The sequence below is a fragment of the Pelophylax lessonae genome (assembly GCF_965119305.1).
Source record: "Pelophylax lessonae genome assembly, chromosome: 8".
NCBI classification, from domain to species: domain Eukaryota; kingdom Metazoa; phylum Chordata; class Amphibia; order Anura; family Ranidae; genus Pelophylax; species Pelophylax lessonae.
The window spans coordinates 39,969,703-39,983,973 of NC_138775.1; the positions used below are offsets into that span (position 1 = coordinate 39,969,703).

General features: G+C 46.3%; 2 protein-coding genes across 2 annotated transcripts in view; one reads left to right on the forward strand and one right to left on the reverse strand.

The window, feature by feature from the left end:
- Positions 1-491: 491 nt before the first annotated feature.
- Positions 492-1,964, reverse strand: GPR27 (G protein-coupled receptor 27). The gene has a single exon (XM_082264737.1). The coding sequence runs from the start codon at positions 1,958-1,960 to the stop codon at positions 866-868; it is 1,095 nt and encodes a 364-aa protein (XP_082120863.1). The 5' UTR covers positions 1,961-1,964; the 3' UTR covers positions 492-865.
- An 81-nt stretch (positions 1,965-2,045) lies between these two features.
- EIF4E3 (eukaryotic translation initiation factor 4E family member 3) overlaps positions 2,046-14,271 on the forward strand; it is a 57,305-nt gene continuing 45,079 nt past the window's right edge. Inside the window, exon 1 of the mRNA XM_082264739.1 lies at positions 2,046-2,194. Within this exon, the coding sequence (XP_082120865.1) occupies positions 2,115-2,194 (80 nt within the window). The 5' untranslated portion in view covers positions 2,046-2,114. The remainder of the gene's footprint in view (positions 2,195-14,271) is intronic.

Here is a 14,271-nt window from a genome sequence, read left to right on the forward strand (position 1 = left end):
TTAATATCTCCCTTACCAGATTCACAACAGAGGCATGCGGGCATTAACGTGAGATGTTGCTGCCGCGTGCTACATTTTTACACGACATAAGGGACCTCATTCAACTGATTTGAATTGAATAATGCAGGCCAACGCATCAGAAATGCAAAAGATGTTTTTTTTTTTTTCTAATGCACAATATTGTAATGTGCTGTTGTTAATGCATGTCAATACATTCTACCTGTGTTGGAAAATACCACATACCACAATGCCACCATAGTGCATTGCAGCAAACATTTTGCGACATATTCGCTATCTGGGTCATTTTGGTTTGCCTGAAACAATTGACTTCAATGGGCTCCACTAATGCAATGCACTAACCTGTGACCTAATGCTCATTAAAGCATGTGCAATAATGTACAAATGTAAATAGGCCCTTAAACAATTACTTAAAATAAAAATAATTATGAACTTCAAATAAAATGCCTGGATAAATCTGGGACATGCATTAGATTTATGTGTCACTTTGCATCCAGTGCCTATTCTACATCATCTGGGTGACCCTGCCAGAAGAATATCTATGAATGACAGCTCAGCATCAGGAGGTGTCCAGCAGCAACACATACTATATATTAGCAACTTAAATTACTCTAAGGTAATTATGTTGGCTGATCTGCTCTACATTGAGACAATGCTGCTTGCATACAACACTGGCCACATTGCTAAAGAAAAGCACCCAATACATCATCAGTGCAAGATACAGTTGAATGTTGCTATTGTCTCACCTAAACCCTGGTTGCCTCTAATTGAAGAGGCATTCGATCTCCATGGCAACCAGAACTTTGCATATCCCAAGGTCCAGGTGTCTAAAAGGAGCTCCCAATAGTTAGGTGTCGATATAGGGCTCCCTTGGTGTCTGGGTGTTCCTGCAAGGCAGATGAGCCCTGAAAGACATCCTGAGCTCTTTGTTCAACATGAAGGACACAATAGGGTTCACACCTGCTTGAGCAAACGTCAGCCACACCGCAACAGTAAGGAAACCCTGAGGCAAGGAGGTTCTTGAGAAGATCCTCAGATAGCAAGTCACTAAGTAGGGGCCCCAAAAAAGGAGGAACAGAAAAGTGATGACATAGAACATCTTGCAGAGCCTCTTCTCCTGCTTAAATTCCTCCAACACCAGCAGCCTCTTGATCTGATGTTGGGTACTCTGCCTCATCCCCACCAAGGTGGGTGGTGTTGGTCCCCTTCCAAAACCTGCAATCCAGTTGGCAGCTGCTTGGCCAGCCGCCCCTGGCCCATGGAAGCTCCAGTTTTGGCTGATGGCTGGGGTCAACTGAGCTGGCTTCATTTTCCGGTGGTCATAGATGAAGAACAAAAGCTTCATGTAGATAAAATGGGTGGCAGCCACAATGAAGGCCAACATCAGCAGAAAGCCAAGGCTGTCGTTGGCTTTAACATAACGGTGCTCAAAGGTGCACTGGTCTTCTTCTCTGATGAACTTGTAGGTGCCCACCTCGAAGACAGGGGGCAAGGCCATAGCCATGGAGAGGATCCACGCCATGGAGATGACCAGGGCACATGCCCAGCCGTTCATCTTCTTGCAGTAGAACCTATGGTGGGCTATGGCCATGTACCTGGTCAGGCTGATGGACAGCAGCATAAAGGCGGCGTGGAAGCAGAGGAGCACCGTGCCAAATGCCATGACCCTGCAGCTCCTCTTGCTGTAGGTCCAATGGGAGCCGCTGCTGATGGATTTCAGCACCAGAGGGAAACAAAGCAATGAACGCATGAAGTCGCCTAGGCACACATCCAGCAAGAGATAATAGGGGGCTCTGTGCAGGCTTCGGTCTCGCAGGGTGATGAAGGCGAACAGGAGATTGCCAAGCAGGCTGACGCAGGCGATCATGCCCAGGGATGCCAACTTGATGAGGTCGGCGGGGAGAAGGGATGCGTTGCTTTTCTCCAGCTCCTGGCCAGCCATGGAGACAACAGCTGCTGCTGAAGCAGGATTCCCCTCCGACTCATGTGCAGATCAAGGATCTGATCAGACAGCAGCTCCAGTAATATATGCAAGGTGAAGGAACAGCAAGCTGCGTGCTACATGCACAGAGACCACGTCTGAATGCAGAGCTGCTATGACTTCCATCGCTGGTCTACGGAGAGCTGCAGTCTGTGCACTCATGAAGACAGTCTACAGGAGTCGGGCATACAGCAGGTACATAGATGACATATCAGGGATTTATCACCGATCGCTCAGGATGGGCGACTAATATCATTTATGGACAGTATATGCAAAGATTGGTGTGTACCAATCAAATCACAATATCTCATGTTAATTTATTCCTCTGTAAACCATACATATAAAAAATACTGAGCTAGAGATGACTAATAGGGCTAAACTGGGTTTGGTACTCAGGAGATTTCGGAAAAGATGGTTAAATAACATTCTTTCCTCTATTCAAAGCAGCCTTTCTCAACTAGGGGTCCTCCAGAAGTTGCTATAGGGGTTCCTTGAAAAATGAGCAATGCCTTCTGTAAAACAAATATATTTTTTAGGCTCCATAAGGAGGAATTTTTCCCACTGACCACCAATATAAGGGGCATTCTTCCCACTGACCACCAATGTAAGGGACGTTCTTCCGACTGACCACCAATGCAAGGAGCATTGTTTCAACTGACCACCAATGTAAGGAGCATTCTTCCCATTGACCACCAAAGTAAAGAGCATTCCCCCCCCCCCCCCCCACTACTAATGTAAGGAACATTCTTCCCAATGGCAACCAATGTAAGAGGCAGTCTCCCCACTGATGTAGGAAATATTCTTCCCGTTGATCAACATAAGGGGCATTCTCCCCCACTGACCACTAATGTAAGTACCATTCTTCCCACTGACCACCAATATAATGGGCATTTTTTCCCACTGACCACCAATGCAAGTGCCATTCTTTCCACTGACCACCAATGTAAGGGGCATTCTTCCCACTGACCACCAAAGTAAGGAAAATTCTTCTCATTGGCCACCAATGTAAGTGGCATTCTCTCCACTGACCACCAATCTAAGTGCCCTTCTTTCCACTGACTACCAATGGAAGGGGAATTCTTCCCAGTGACCAAAAATGAAAGGAACATTCTCCCCACTGACCACTAATGTAAGGAACATTCTAATTGAACAACAAAGTAAAGGGCATCCTTCCCAGTGACCGCCAATATAAGGGGCACTCTCCCCACAGACCACCAATGTAAGGTAAATTCTTCCCACTGGCCACCAATGTAAGAGGCATTCTTCTCACTGACCACCAATAAGGAGCATTGTTTCAACTTACCACCAATGTAAAAAGCATTGTTCCAACTGACCCAGTGACCACCAATGTAAGGAGCTTTCTTCCCATTGACCACCAATATAAGGATTATTCTTCCCACTGATCACCAATGTAAGGAATATTTGTCTTCCCAATAACCACCAATTTAAAGGGCAGTCTCCCCACTGATCTTCAATGTACAAAACATTCTTCCCATTGATCCACCTAAGGGATATTCTCCCCACTGACCACGAATATTAGTACTATTCTTCCCACTGACCACCAAAGTAAGGGGTATTCTTCTCACTGACCACCAATGTAAGGGGCATTTTCCCCACTGACCACCAATTTAAGTGACATTCTTCCCACTGACCACCAATGTAAGGGGCATTCATCCCACTGACCACCAATGTAAGTGCCATTCTTTCCACTGACTACCAATGTAAGGGGCATTCTTCTCTGTGACCATGAATGAAAGGAGCATTCTCCCCACTGACCACTAATGTAAGGAGCATTCTTCTAACCGACCACCAAAGTAAATGGCATGCTTCCCAGTGACCACCAATCTAAGGTTTATATTTCCCACTGGCTACCATTGTAAGGAACATTCTTCCCAATTTTTTAATAAACAGAAAATACATAAGAATATACATAAATTAATATATACATATTTACAACAAAAAAAAAGAAAAGAAATATAGCAAATTTTACTCTTAACAAAAGATGGCTTTACAGCAAAGGCAAAAATGACATAAATGAAGATATCATTACTGGGGTTACACCACTACATGAGACATCAAACCAGTGAGTTTAAGAAACAAACCCACCCCCATCATGCATGAAGCCCTTTTTTAAAAAGAAGATGCTAACTAACAAAAACGAGGGGAGTGAAAAGAACAGCATATAGAGCTCCCTGCCCAGAGATAGACTTTTCACCAAAGGCAGGTCTGTCTGATATTCCTTCATGCCCTTATCCAGACTGCCCTAAGCTCCCTGCCTTTCTCAAGACCATGAATCTTCCCAATCTTGCACAGAATATTGTGACCACCACCTCAATAGGGAGGACTTTCTTCTGCAGGGTAATCTGGCACCGTACATTCCACATGAGGTAACGGGCAACTATACTAACTAGAAAAAGTGTATGCAAATAAAACTCCCAGAGAGTCAGGAATGTCCCTGCATAACTCACGCGATAAAGGAAGGGGATGCTTATAACCCTACCTACCAATGTAAGGGGCATTCTTCCCACTGACCACCAATTTAAGGGGAATTCTTCTCATTGACCACCAATGCAAGGGGCATTCTCCTCTCTGGCCACCAATGTAAGGTGCATTCTTTCCAATGGCCACCAATATAAGGGGCATTATTCTCACCGGCCAACATTGTAAGAGGCATTCTCCCCACTAACCACCAATGTAAGGAACATTCTTCTCACTGATCACCAATGTAATGAACATTCTTCCCACTGACCACTAAAATAAGAAACATTCTTCCCACTGACCACCAATATAAAGGGCATTCTTCTCACTGACCACCAATGTAAGGGGCATTCTCCCCACTGACCCCCAATGTAAGTGCCATTCTTCCCACTGACCCCCAATGTAAGTGCCATTCTTCCCACTGACCCCCAATGTAAGTGCCATTCTTCTCACTGACCACCAATGTAAGGGACATTCTTCCCACTGCACGGGCACAGCAGCATATTCAATGGTCCATGTCCGAAATAGTGTGAACTGAGCCTCAATCTTTTTCAGTTTGACCTTTATGAATGGTATTCTCATTTATAATGTTGACAGTGTAAAACAAACACAAAGAAAGGGCGCACCAGCCTAGCGCATTATCCTCAGCAGGCTTTTTAATAACAGAAGTTAAAATCAACTACTCACAAACATGCATGGTTAATCAGCATATCAATTCCAAAGAACAGCATCAAATGGAAAAGTCCAATGTCTCATGTAGACGGAGGGCTGACGCGTTTCGAGGCCTTGCCTCTTCCTCAGAGCCTCTGATTTTAACTTCTGTTATTAAAAAGCCTGCTGAGGATAATGCGCTAGGCTGGTGCGCCCTTTCTTTGTGTTTGTTTTACAGTGTTTTTGACCACCCCGGTCATAGAGGGCAGCAAGGCGTACGGGATGCCAAGTGTGGGTTCCTAGATTGAAACAGCCTGAGGACCTGGTTTTGAGTGCAGGAGTAGGGTGCTTAGCATGACTCTTTTTTTCTGGATAATATTGACAGTGGCTAGGTAAACCCAAACTCATTTTAGGATGAACACTGTTTAGCTGGCAAATATTCAGATGCTGAACATTCCAGTGACCAGATATTTGTGCACACTTATTGCAAATACCGGGAGGATCTCCTGCAAGTGGTTTCCCTAGAAAATTTTATATATATATTTTTTTAAAAACAATATATGAATCATGTAAAAAGAAAAAAAAAATCATAAAAGCTTTGAGTTAATTTTAGAAGTTGTTTTTCATCAGCATGGTACTGCCAGCCTGGAGCACCTTAGATAATAGGCTGCATGGAGGAAGCCTGCTGGAGCGAGAAATAAGGTGAATATTACAGCTTACATCTCAACCCCCTAAGACCTAATAAGCAATTAACCCTTGCAGTGTGAAGAGCCCCCCCACAGCAAGGGTACTTTTTGTGAGTGCCTGGAGTCGGGCTGTAAAAAAGACCTGGTGATCCTGCTATTAAGTCTCTTGTTTAGGCACCTTCAGTTATATTATAATTATAATACATTTTCTGCTCTCTAAAAAAAATTAATTACCATTGAAATTTATAATAATTAACAAAGCCCCAGCTGATGCATTCAATGGTGCCAAGGCCTTTTGCAAAACAAGTAAAAATTTAAAATGATAAATGCAATGTTCTAATTCAACAGGGAAGCACAACCATCAAAATAGGAATATCCAATGTGTGTATCAAACTCTCCAATTTCAGAAATACATGTAACAAATGTGTTATATAAATAATATAAACTCCATATGTCAACAAATGCAGCCTTTATTGTATCCAGTGTATGTTTTGTTACAATTTTTGCAAAATGTATGAATCAGTCCTTCTGTTCAAGCAAGTCTTTTCCAATATCCAGTAAAGCTTCAATTTCTAGTGCCTTTTCCAATTACTCCACTCATAAGTGCTGGTTCACGCTGGTGCAATTTCTTATGTGACTTGAGTTGCACAGAATCACATGACAAGGGAAATCACATTATTTTCAATGGCGCTTCTTCACATAAATGAGACTTTTACTCTGTGTGATTTTGGAAAAGGTTCCTGTGTTACTTTGGTGCGATTTACAGTGCGATTTGGCCCCATAGAGCATGCAAATCATATCCAAATTGCAACCAAGGTTACATCAAAGTCACACTACATAATCGCATTGCATTATTGTTAACCATTGCTAAATAATGCTGATCCACCACCTATAATTGAAAACCACTCACCCCACTTTCTGTTTTAGCCTACGTTCACATTGTTGCACTTTCTCTGCAGCCACATTGGCGCGGGCACAACTTTGAATGGGCTGCTGTACCTAAGGAAAATGCATGTAATGCTCAAAATCGCAGCTGCATTGAAAGGTTTACAATGCTTAATGGGAATTGTAGTTCCTGAACAGCTGGAGGGCCATAGTTTGGACACTACTATGCAGCGCCCAGCATGGTAAAACTCACTGTAGGTTCCAGTGTGTGGGGGGCCATTAAGAAATGTTTTATTTTTATTTTTTGCTGCGGGAAAGTGGGCAATTACATGCAGTCCTGCACCTGCATATGCACTATATTACCAAAAGTTTTGGGGCGCGTAGGGTCCAATAGTGAGTTGGTCCACCCTTTGCAGCTATAGCAGCTTCAACTCTTGTTGGAAGGCTGTCCACAAAGTTTAGGAGTGTGTCTTTGGGAATGTTTGACCATTTTTTCAGAAGGAAGAATGTGAGGTTACGCACTGATGTTGGATGAGAAGGACTGGCTCGCAGTCTACGCTCTAATGCATCCCAAAGGTGTTCTGTCAGGTTTAGGTCAGGACTCTGTGCAGGCCAGTCAAGTTCCTCCACCCCAAACTTGCTCATCTATGTCTTTATGGACCTTGCTTTGTGCTCTGGGGCGCAGTCATGTTGGAACAGGAAGGGGCCATCCCCAAACTGTTCCTACAAGGTTGGGAGCATGAAATTGTCCAAATGTCTTGGTATGCAAATGCCTTAAAGTACATCTAAAGGCATCATATATTTTTTTAGTGAACCCAATAAAAGCTCATGAAAATGGTACATATTAACCACTTCAGCCCTGAAAGGTTTTACCCCCTTAATAACCAGGCCATTTTTTGTGATTCGGCACTGCATTGTTCTAACTGACAATTGTGTGGATGTGCGACGCTGTATCCAAATGAAAAGTATGTATTTTTTTCCCCACAAATAGGGATTTCTTTTGGTGGTAGTTGATCACCTCTGCGTTTTTTATTTTTTGCACTATAAACAAAAAAAAAGACCACAATTTTGAAAAAAAAAAAAAAAACAATATTATTTGGTTTCTGCTATAAAACATACCCAATAAAAAAACTTAAACTAAATAAAAAAATTTAAATCAATTTAGGGCAACATGCATTCTGCCACATATTTCTGTTTAAAAAAATCCTAATAAGTGTATATTGATTGGTATGCACAAAAGTTATAGCGTCTACAAAGGATAGATTTGGGATAAATTAGAGTGAAGACTGTAAGCCAGACCTTCTCATCCAACATCAGTGCCTGATCTCACAAATGCGTTTCTGGAAGATTGGTCAAACATTCCCATAGACGCACTCCTAAACCTTTTGGACAGCCTTCCCAGAAGAGCTGAAGCTGTTATAGCTGCAAAGGGTGGGCAAACTTAATATTGAACCCTACTGACTGAAGCTGGATACACACTATGCAACTTTTGTGGTTAGATTTCCTTTAGATTTACCTTCAACTATGTAGTGCAAGGGCCTGCCTGATTGCATACAAATGCTAAGTGTTTAGGTTTGACCTCATATTATATGGTTTTGGTAAATCTAAAGGAAAAAATCTAAAGACAATTGTATAGTGTGTATGGCCCATAAGACTGGGATGCCATTAAAGTTCATGTGCGTGCAAAGGCAGGCGTCCCAATACTTTTGGTAATAAAGTGAAGTGTGAACCTAGCCTAATGTAGAACTAAAGGCAAATTTTTTTTTTTTTTTTTTTCATTTTTGGATAGTCCCAAAGGGAAAACAGAAAGTGATAGGAAATCTCTCTAGAGTGAGGAAAACCTTTAATCCTTAAGGTCACCAGAACTAGTGTCTGCATTGGAAGATTTCTTCTCTGTTCCTGTTCTGGTGACAACCCAATGTTTGAGATTTTCTTTCACTTTAAAGTGGTTCTAAACCTAAACCATTTTTTGCCTTAACGCATTCCCTGCATTAAGATAAAAAAAGGCAGCCCTCCCCCACCTCCTTAAAGCGGAGTTCTACCCTAAAAATGATTTTTTGCTTGTCCGCTTGCTTTAAAGTACCTGAAAAAGAATTGGATAATGACAATTTTTTTTTTCTTTTCACTTACCTTGTTTTTAATGCAAATATACTTACCTTCCTCCCTCTTCCTCCCTCTGCGGACACGGCCCACGACGTCACTTCCTCCTTCGCATTGCGTCCTGGGAGATGAGCGTCATCAATCCCAGAATGTGATGGGAACGGCCGGCCGCTATTCATAATGCCGATCGCAATCTACAGTGAATGCGCGAAATTGCGATCGGCATTCTGGGTAGCCAGTTCCAGGAAGAAGGACACAGCGGCTTCAGACGCCCACAAAGGAGATGGCCACGCTCTCCAAGCTCAGTGGGCATAAGGAGATTATTTTATTTATTTACACTTGGGAATATTGTTACATGTGTTTCTGACATATGAGTGTTTTTTGCACACATTGGATATTTCTATTTTGATGGTGTGAAATGTGTTTCCCTGTTGAATTAGAGCATTGCGTTTATAATTTTAAGTTTCCCCTGTGTTGCAAAAGAGTTTGGCACCATTGAATGCACACATTGGATGTGCTGGCAAATATCAGCATTGTGGCTTTCTGATACAGTCTCCAGCTGGTGGTTGCTCCAGCATCCAAAACTCTAGAGCAGGGGTCTTCAAACTATGGTCCTCCAGTTGTTCAGGAACTACAATTCCCATCATGCCTAGTCATGTCTGTAAATGTCAGAGTTTTACAATGCCTCATAGGATGTGTAGTTCCACAACAGCTTGAAGGCCATAGTTTGAGGATCCCTTCTATAGAGCTTTCTCCAGGAATTTCTGCGATGGGAATATGGAGTACTATTTGGCTGAGGTTCCAGTTTGAATTTAAGTAAAAATTCACACCTGGATCGCACCTGAACCAGTGAAAAGAAACGACCTGGACTCCAGACTGCAAACTACATCCCCAGGAAGATGTCGTCTGTGACGAAATGCGTCGGGACCGGCGTGCTGACCTCACCACGCAACAACCCGGAAGGACGGGCGACGGTGTTTTCTTTTGCCAGCTGTTTTTTATAGCGCTTTTTATCTTCTCAAATGTGAGTTTACCTATATATTTTTTACAATAAACGGTGGTTTTTACTATATCATGCTTTTGGAGGCTGTGTTCCACATGGTAATCCTTGAGGACATCATTGTGGGCATACAATGCTTGAGGGCGATATACATATATACAGACCTCTCCAGCAATTGTTCCAGGTCCACCTATCCGATAGCCTTGACTAAGATTGATGTTATCAGGCTCTTTGTCTTATGATCTCTGGTAAGCGCATGAGTGTGTCTTTGTGTACTGAGCACCGTGGAAGAATATTCTACATCTTATTGGTGGAGGACACTCGTTATTCATTTCACTATCTTACACTCTGTCATGGTCTTACCTTCTTGCTGTTCTCCTTCGTTTGACATGTGCTGGCGGCCATCTTGGTTTCTGGGTTTCTTGTAGCCTACTGGGAGGAGCTGGATGCCTAGCTCATATATATAGGAGGTCTGTGGCTTCAGTTCCTTGCTTGGTCCTCCTGTGTTCACATGCTTCTAAGACTGCTGCTGCTTCTGGTCCCTGATCCTGGCTTCGTCTGACTACCCTGCTGGTTCCTGATCCTGGCTTCGTCTGACTACCCTGCTGGTTCCTGATCCTGGCTTCGTCTGACTACCCTGCTGGTTCCTGATCCTGGCTTTGTCTGACCACCCTGCTGGTTCCTGATCCCGGCTTCGTCTGACTACCCTCCTGGTTCCTGACCTCTGGCCTCGCAAGGACTCTGCCTCAGTTTCGCCATCCGTTTGGACTTTTGCTTTACAGCTTGATTTTCAATAAAGCCTTCTTATTTTCACTTATCTGTTGTTGTACGTCTGGTTCATGGTTCCGTGACATTAGGACCAAGCCATGAATTCTGACGGTACAGGGCCATCCTCGCTACCCACGCTGGTTGCCAGACTTGATCAGCAGGATCACCTGTTGGGTCGGTTCGCCGTGGCGTTGCAAACCCTGCTTGAACGCTCATTTCGCTCCCGTTGCCGATGGGTCGGTTGTTGCTCCTGGGCCCGCTCCTACTGTCGCTCCGGTTGTTGCGCCAGAGTCTACCCCGACACCTGTTGTTGCGCCTGCGGTGTTTCGGGGTATGACCGGTTCTGCCCCCCTTCCACAGCGCTTTGGGGGAGAGCCAACTCAGTGCCGAGGTTTCCTTAACCAGGTGGGCATTTATTTCGAGTTGCTGCCACATGCCTTTCCTACTGAGAGATCAAAGGTGGGCTTCTTAATTTCGCTGCTCTCGGACAAGGCCTTGGCCTGGGCCAGCCCTTTATGGGAGAACAACAATCCGGTGGTTGCCGAGTTTTCCGGTTTTGTTGCTTCTCTTCGGAGGGTATTCGATGTGCCGGCTCGTGCTGCCTCTGCTGCGAAGCTCCTTATGTCCATCAGACAGGGTTCACGATCCGTAGCTGAATACGCCATTGAGTTTCGTACCCTGGCAGCAGAGGTGGGCTGGAATAATGAGGCTCTGGTCGCTGCTTTCTCTCATGGTCTCTCGGATGCCTTGAAGAATGAGGTTGCAGCTAAGGACCTACCAGTGGAGCTCGAGTCTCTTATTTCTTTCTTGATTTTGATTGACACCAGACTCAGGGAGAGACCTTCCTTTAAGGAGAGTCTGCGGAGGCCTCCTAACAGATTGGCGCCTACCTTTGCTGTCCCACCCGTGCCTCCCTCTCCTCCCACGCCTCCTGGGGATGACTTGGCTGGGGGTGAACCCATGCAGCTGGGCTTTGCTCGCCTGTCCGAGGGGGAGAGGGTACTCCGAAGACGCGAGGGTCGATGCATGTACTGTGGTCTCGGTGGGCATTTTCGGTTGGCATGTCCGAACCGTCCGGGAAACGCTCGCACCTGAGATCCTGTCGGGGGCAGATCTTGGGTGGAGTCTCCTCGTCCCCGGTTTCCCGTGTTGACAAACCACTGATCACTGTTGTCCTCTCCTGGGTCGGGGGCTCAGTGACGACCCAGGCGTTGGTGGACTCTGGTGCTGGTGGTTTGTTCATTGATAGTGTGTTCGCTGCCGCCAATTCCATTCCTCTGCAGGCTCGAGGTTCTCCACTGGCTCTTGAGGCGATAAACGGCAGACCCCTTCTGCCGCCACACGTGACTCATGAGACCCTTCCAGTGGGGATAGCCATTGGTGCCGTTCACAGAGAGTCGGTCTGCTTCCAGGTTATTTCGTCTCCACACTACTCAGTGGTCTTGGGGTACCCCTGGCTCCAGAAGCATAATCCGACTTTCGATTGGAGATCGGCCGAGATCCTCTCGTGGTCACCGCAGTGTGGGGCTAGTTGCATCCATGGGCCTGTCAAGTTGCTGTGTACTTCCTCGGACTCTCTGTTGCCTCCTGAATACGAGGAGTACTGGGATGTATTCGATAAGGTGCGCGCGGTTGCCCTACCTCCGCACCGCCCATACGATTGTGCCATCGAGTTACAACCTGGTGCCGTTCCTCCTCGTGGCAAGGTCTATCCACTGTCGGTAGCGGAGAATGAGGCCATGGAGGAGTACGTGAAGGAGGCGCTTTCACGCGGACACATTCGCAAATCCTCGTCCCCGGCAGGGGCTGGATTTTTCTTTGTGAAAAAGAAGGGCGGTGAGTTGAGGCCTTGCATCGATTACAGGGGTCTCAATCGCATCACGATCAAGAACGCTTACCCGATACCCTTGATTTCCGAGCTGTTCGATCGCCTTAAAGGGGCCACGGTCTTTACCAAACTCGACCTGAGGGCGGCATATAACCTCGTAAGGATCAAGGCGGGCGATGAGTGGAAGACCGCGTTTAACACCAGGACCGGTCATTATGAATCCTTGGTTATGCCCTTTGGGCTGTGCAATGCGCCCGCAGTCTTTCAGGAATTCATCAACGATGTTTTCCGTGACCTGTTGCAGCAGTGTGTGGTGGTCTACCTGGATGACATCTTGGTATATTCTGAGTCCATGGAGACCCACATTCTGGATGTCAAACGAGTGTTGCAACGGTTACGAGAGAACAAGCTGTTCGGTAAGCTTGAGAAATGCGAATTTCACCGATCCCAGGTAACCTTCTTAGGTTACATCATTTCCGCTGAGGGGTTCTCCATGGATCCTGAGCAGGTTTCGGCTGTCTTACAGTGGCCCCAGCCCAGTGGTCTTCGCTCCCTGCAGCGCTTTTTGGGCTTCGCCAATTATTATCGGAAGTTCATCAGGGACTTTTCCATGCTAGCCAAGCCTCTCACGGATCTGACCAGGAAGGGCAGTAATTCCCAGTTCTGGCCGCTCGAGGCCATCCGAGCTTTTGAGGCTCTAAAGTCCGCCTTTGTGTCGGCTCCGATTCTGTCGCATCCCAACCCTGGGTTGCCCTTTGTCCTCGAGGTGGACGCGTCTGAGACGGGAGTAGGCGCCCTTCTGTCTCAGCGTAGAACACCAGAGGGTCCTCTGCTTCCTTGTGGGTTTTACTCCCGGAAACTGTCTTCCGCGGAGTGCAACTATCAGATTGGTGACAGGGAGTTATTGGCCATCGTGCAGGCCCTTAAAGAATGGAGGCACTTGCTCGAGGGTTCGGTGGTTCCGGTCCTCATCCTGACGGACCACAAGAATCTGACCTACCTTTCTGAGGCCAAGAGATTGACACCACGTCAGGCCAGATGGGCTCTGTTCTTGTCACGTTTTAATTACGTGGTCTCCTACCTACCCGGTTCCAAGAACATCAGGGCGGATGCCTTATCACGGCAGTACTCCGACCTGTCCAGGGAGGAGTCGATTCCGACTTCGGTCATACCTCCGAATCAGATCCTGGCCGCCATTCGCACCAGCCTGACCTCTCCCCTGGGTGAGCAGATTTTGGCGGCTCAATCTGGTGCTCCCTCTGGGAGACCCAACGGCAGATGTTTTGTGCCTGAGGAGTTGCGCACTCGGTTGTTGCGAACCTACCATAACTCCAAGACCGCGGGGCATCCTGGAAAGAATCAGCTGTCCTGGGCTGTTTCACGTCTGTTCTGGTGGCCTTCCCTACGTTCCGACATCGCCGCATATGTAGCGGCATGCTCCATTTGTGCCCAGAGTAAGTCCCCTCGGCACCTTCCGTTGGGCCTTCTGCAACCCATAGCCACCGGGGAGCGCCCATGGTCACACCTGGGGATGGATTTCATTGTGGACCTCCCTGCATCCCGAGGCCATACGGTCATTCTCATGATTGTGGATCGATTTTCCAAAATGTGCCACTGTGTTCCTCTCAAGAAGTTACCCTCTGCACAGGAGTTGGCCACGATTTTTGCCAGGGAGGTCTTCCGGTTGCACGGTTTGCCCAAGGAGATTGTGTCGGATCGGGGGAGTCAGTTTGTGTCCAGGTTCTGGCGCGCCTTTTGCTCCCAGTTGGGGATTCATCTCTCCTTCTCCTCGGCCTACCACCCTCAGTCCAATGGGGCCGCAGAACGATCCAATCAGGCCTTGGAGCAATTCCTTCGTTGCTATGTCTCCGATCAC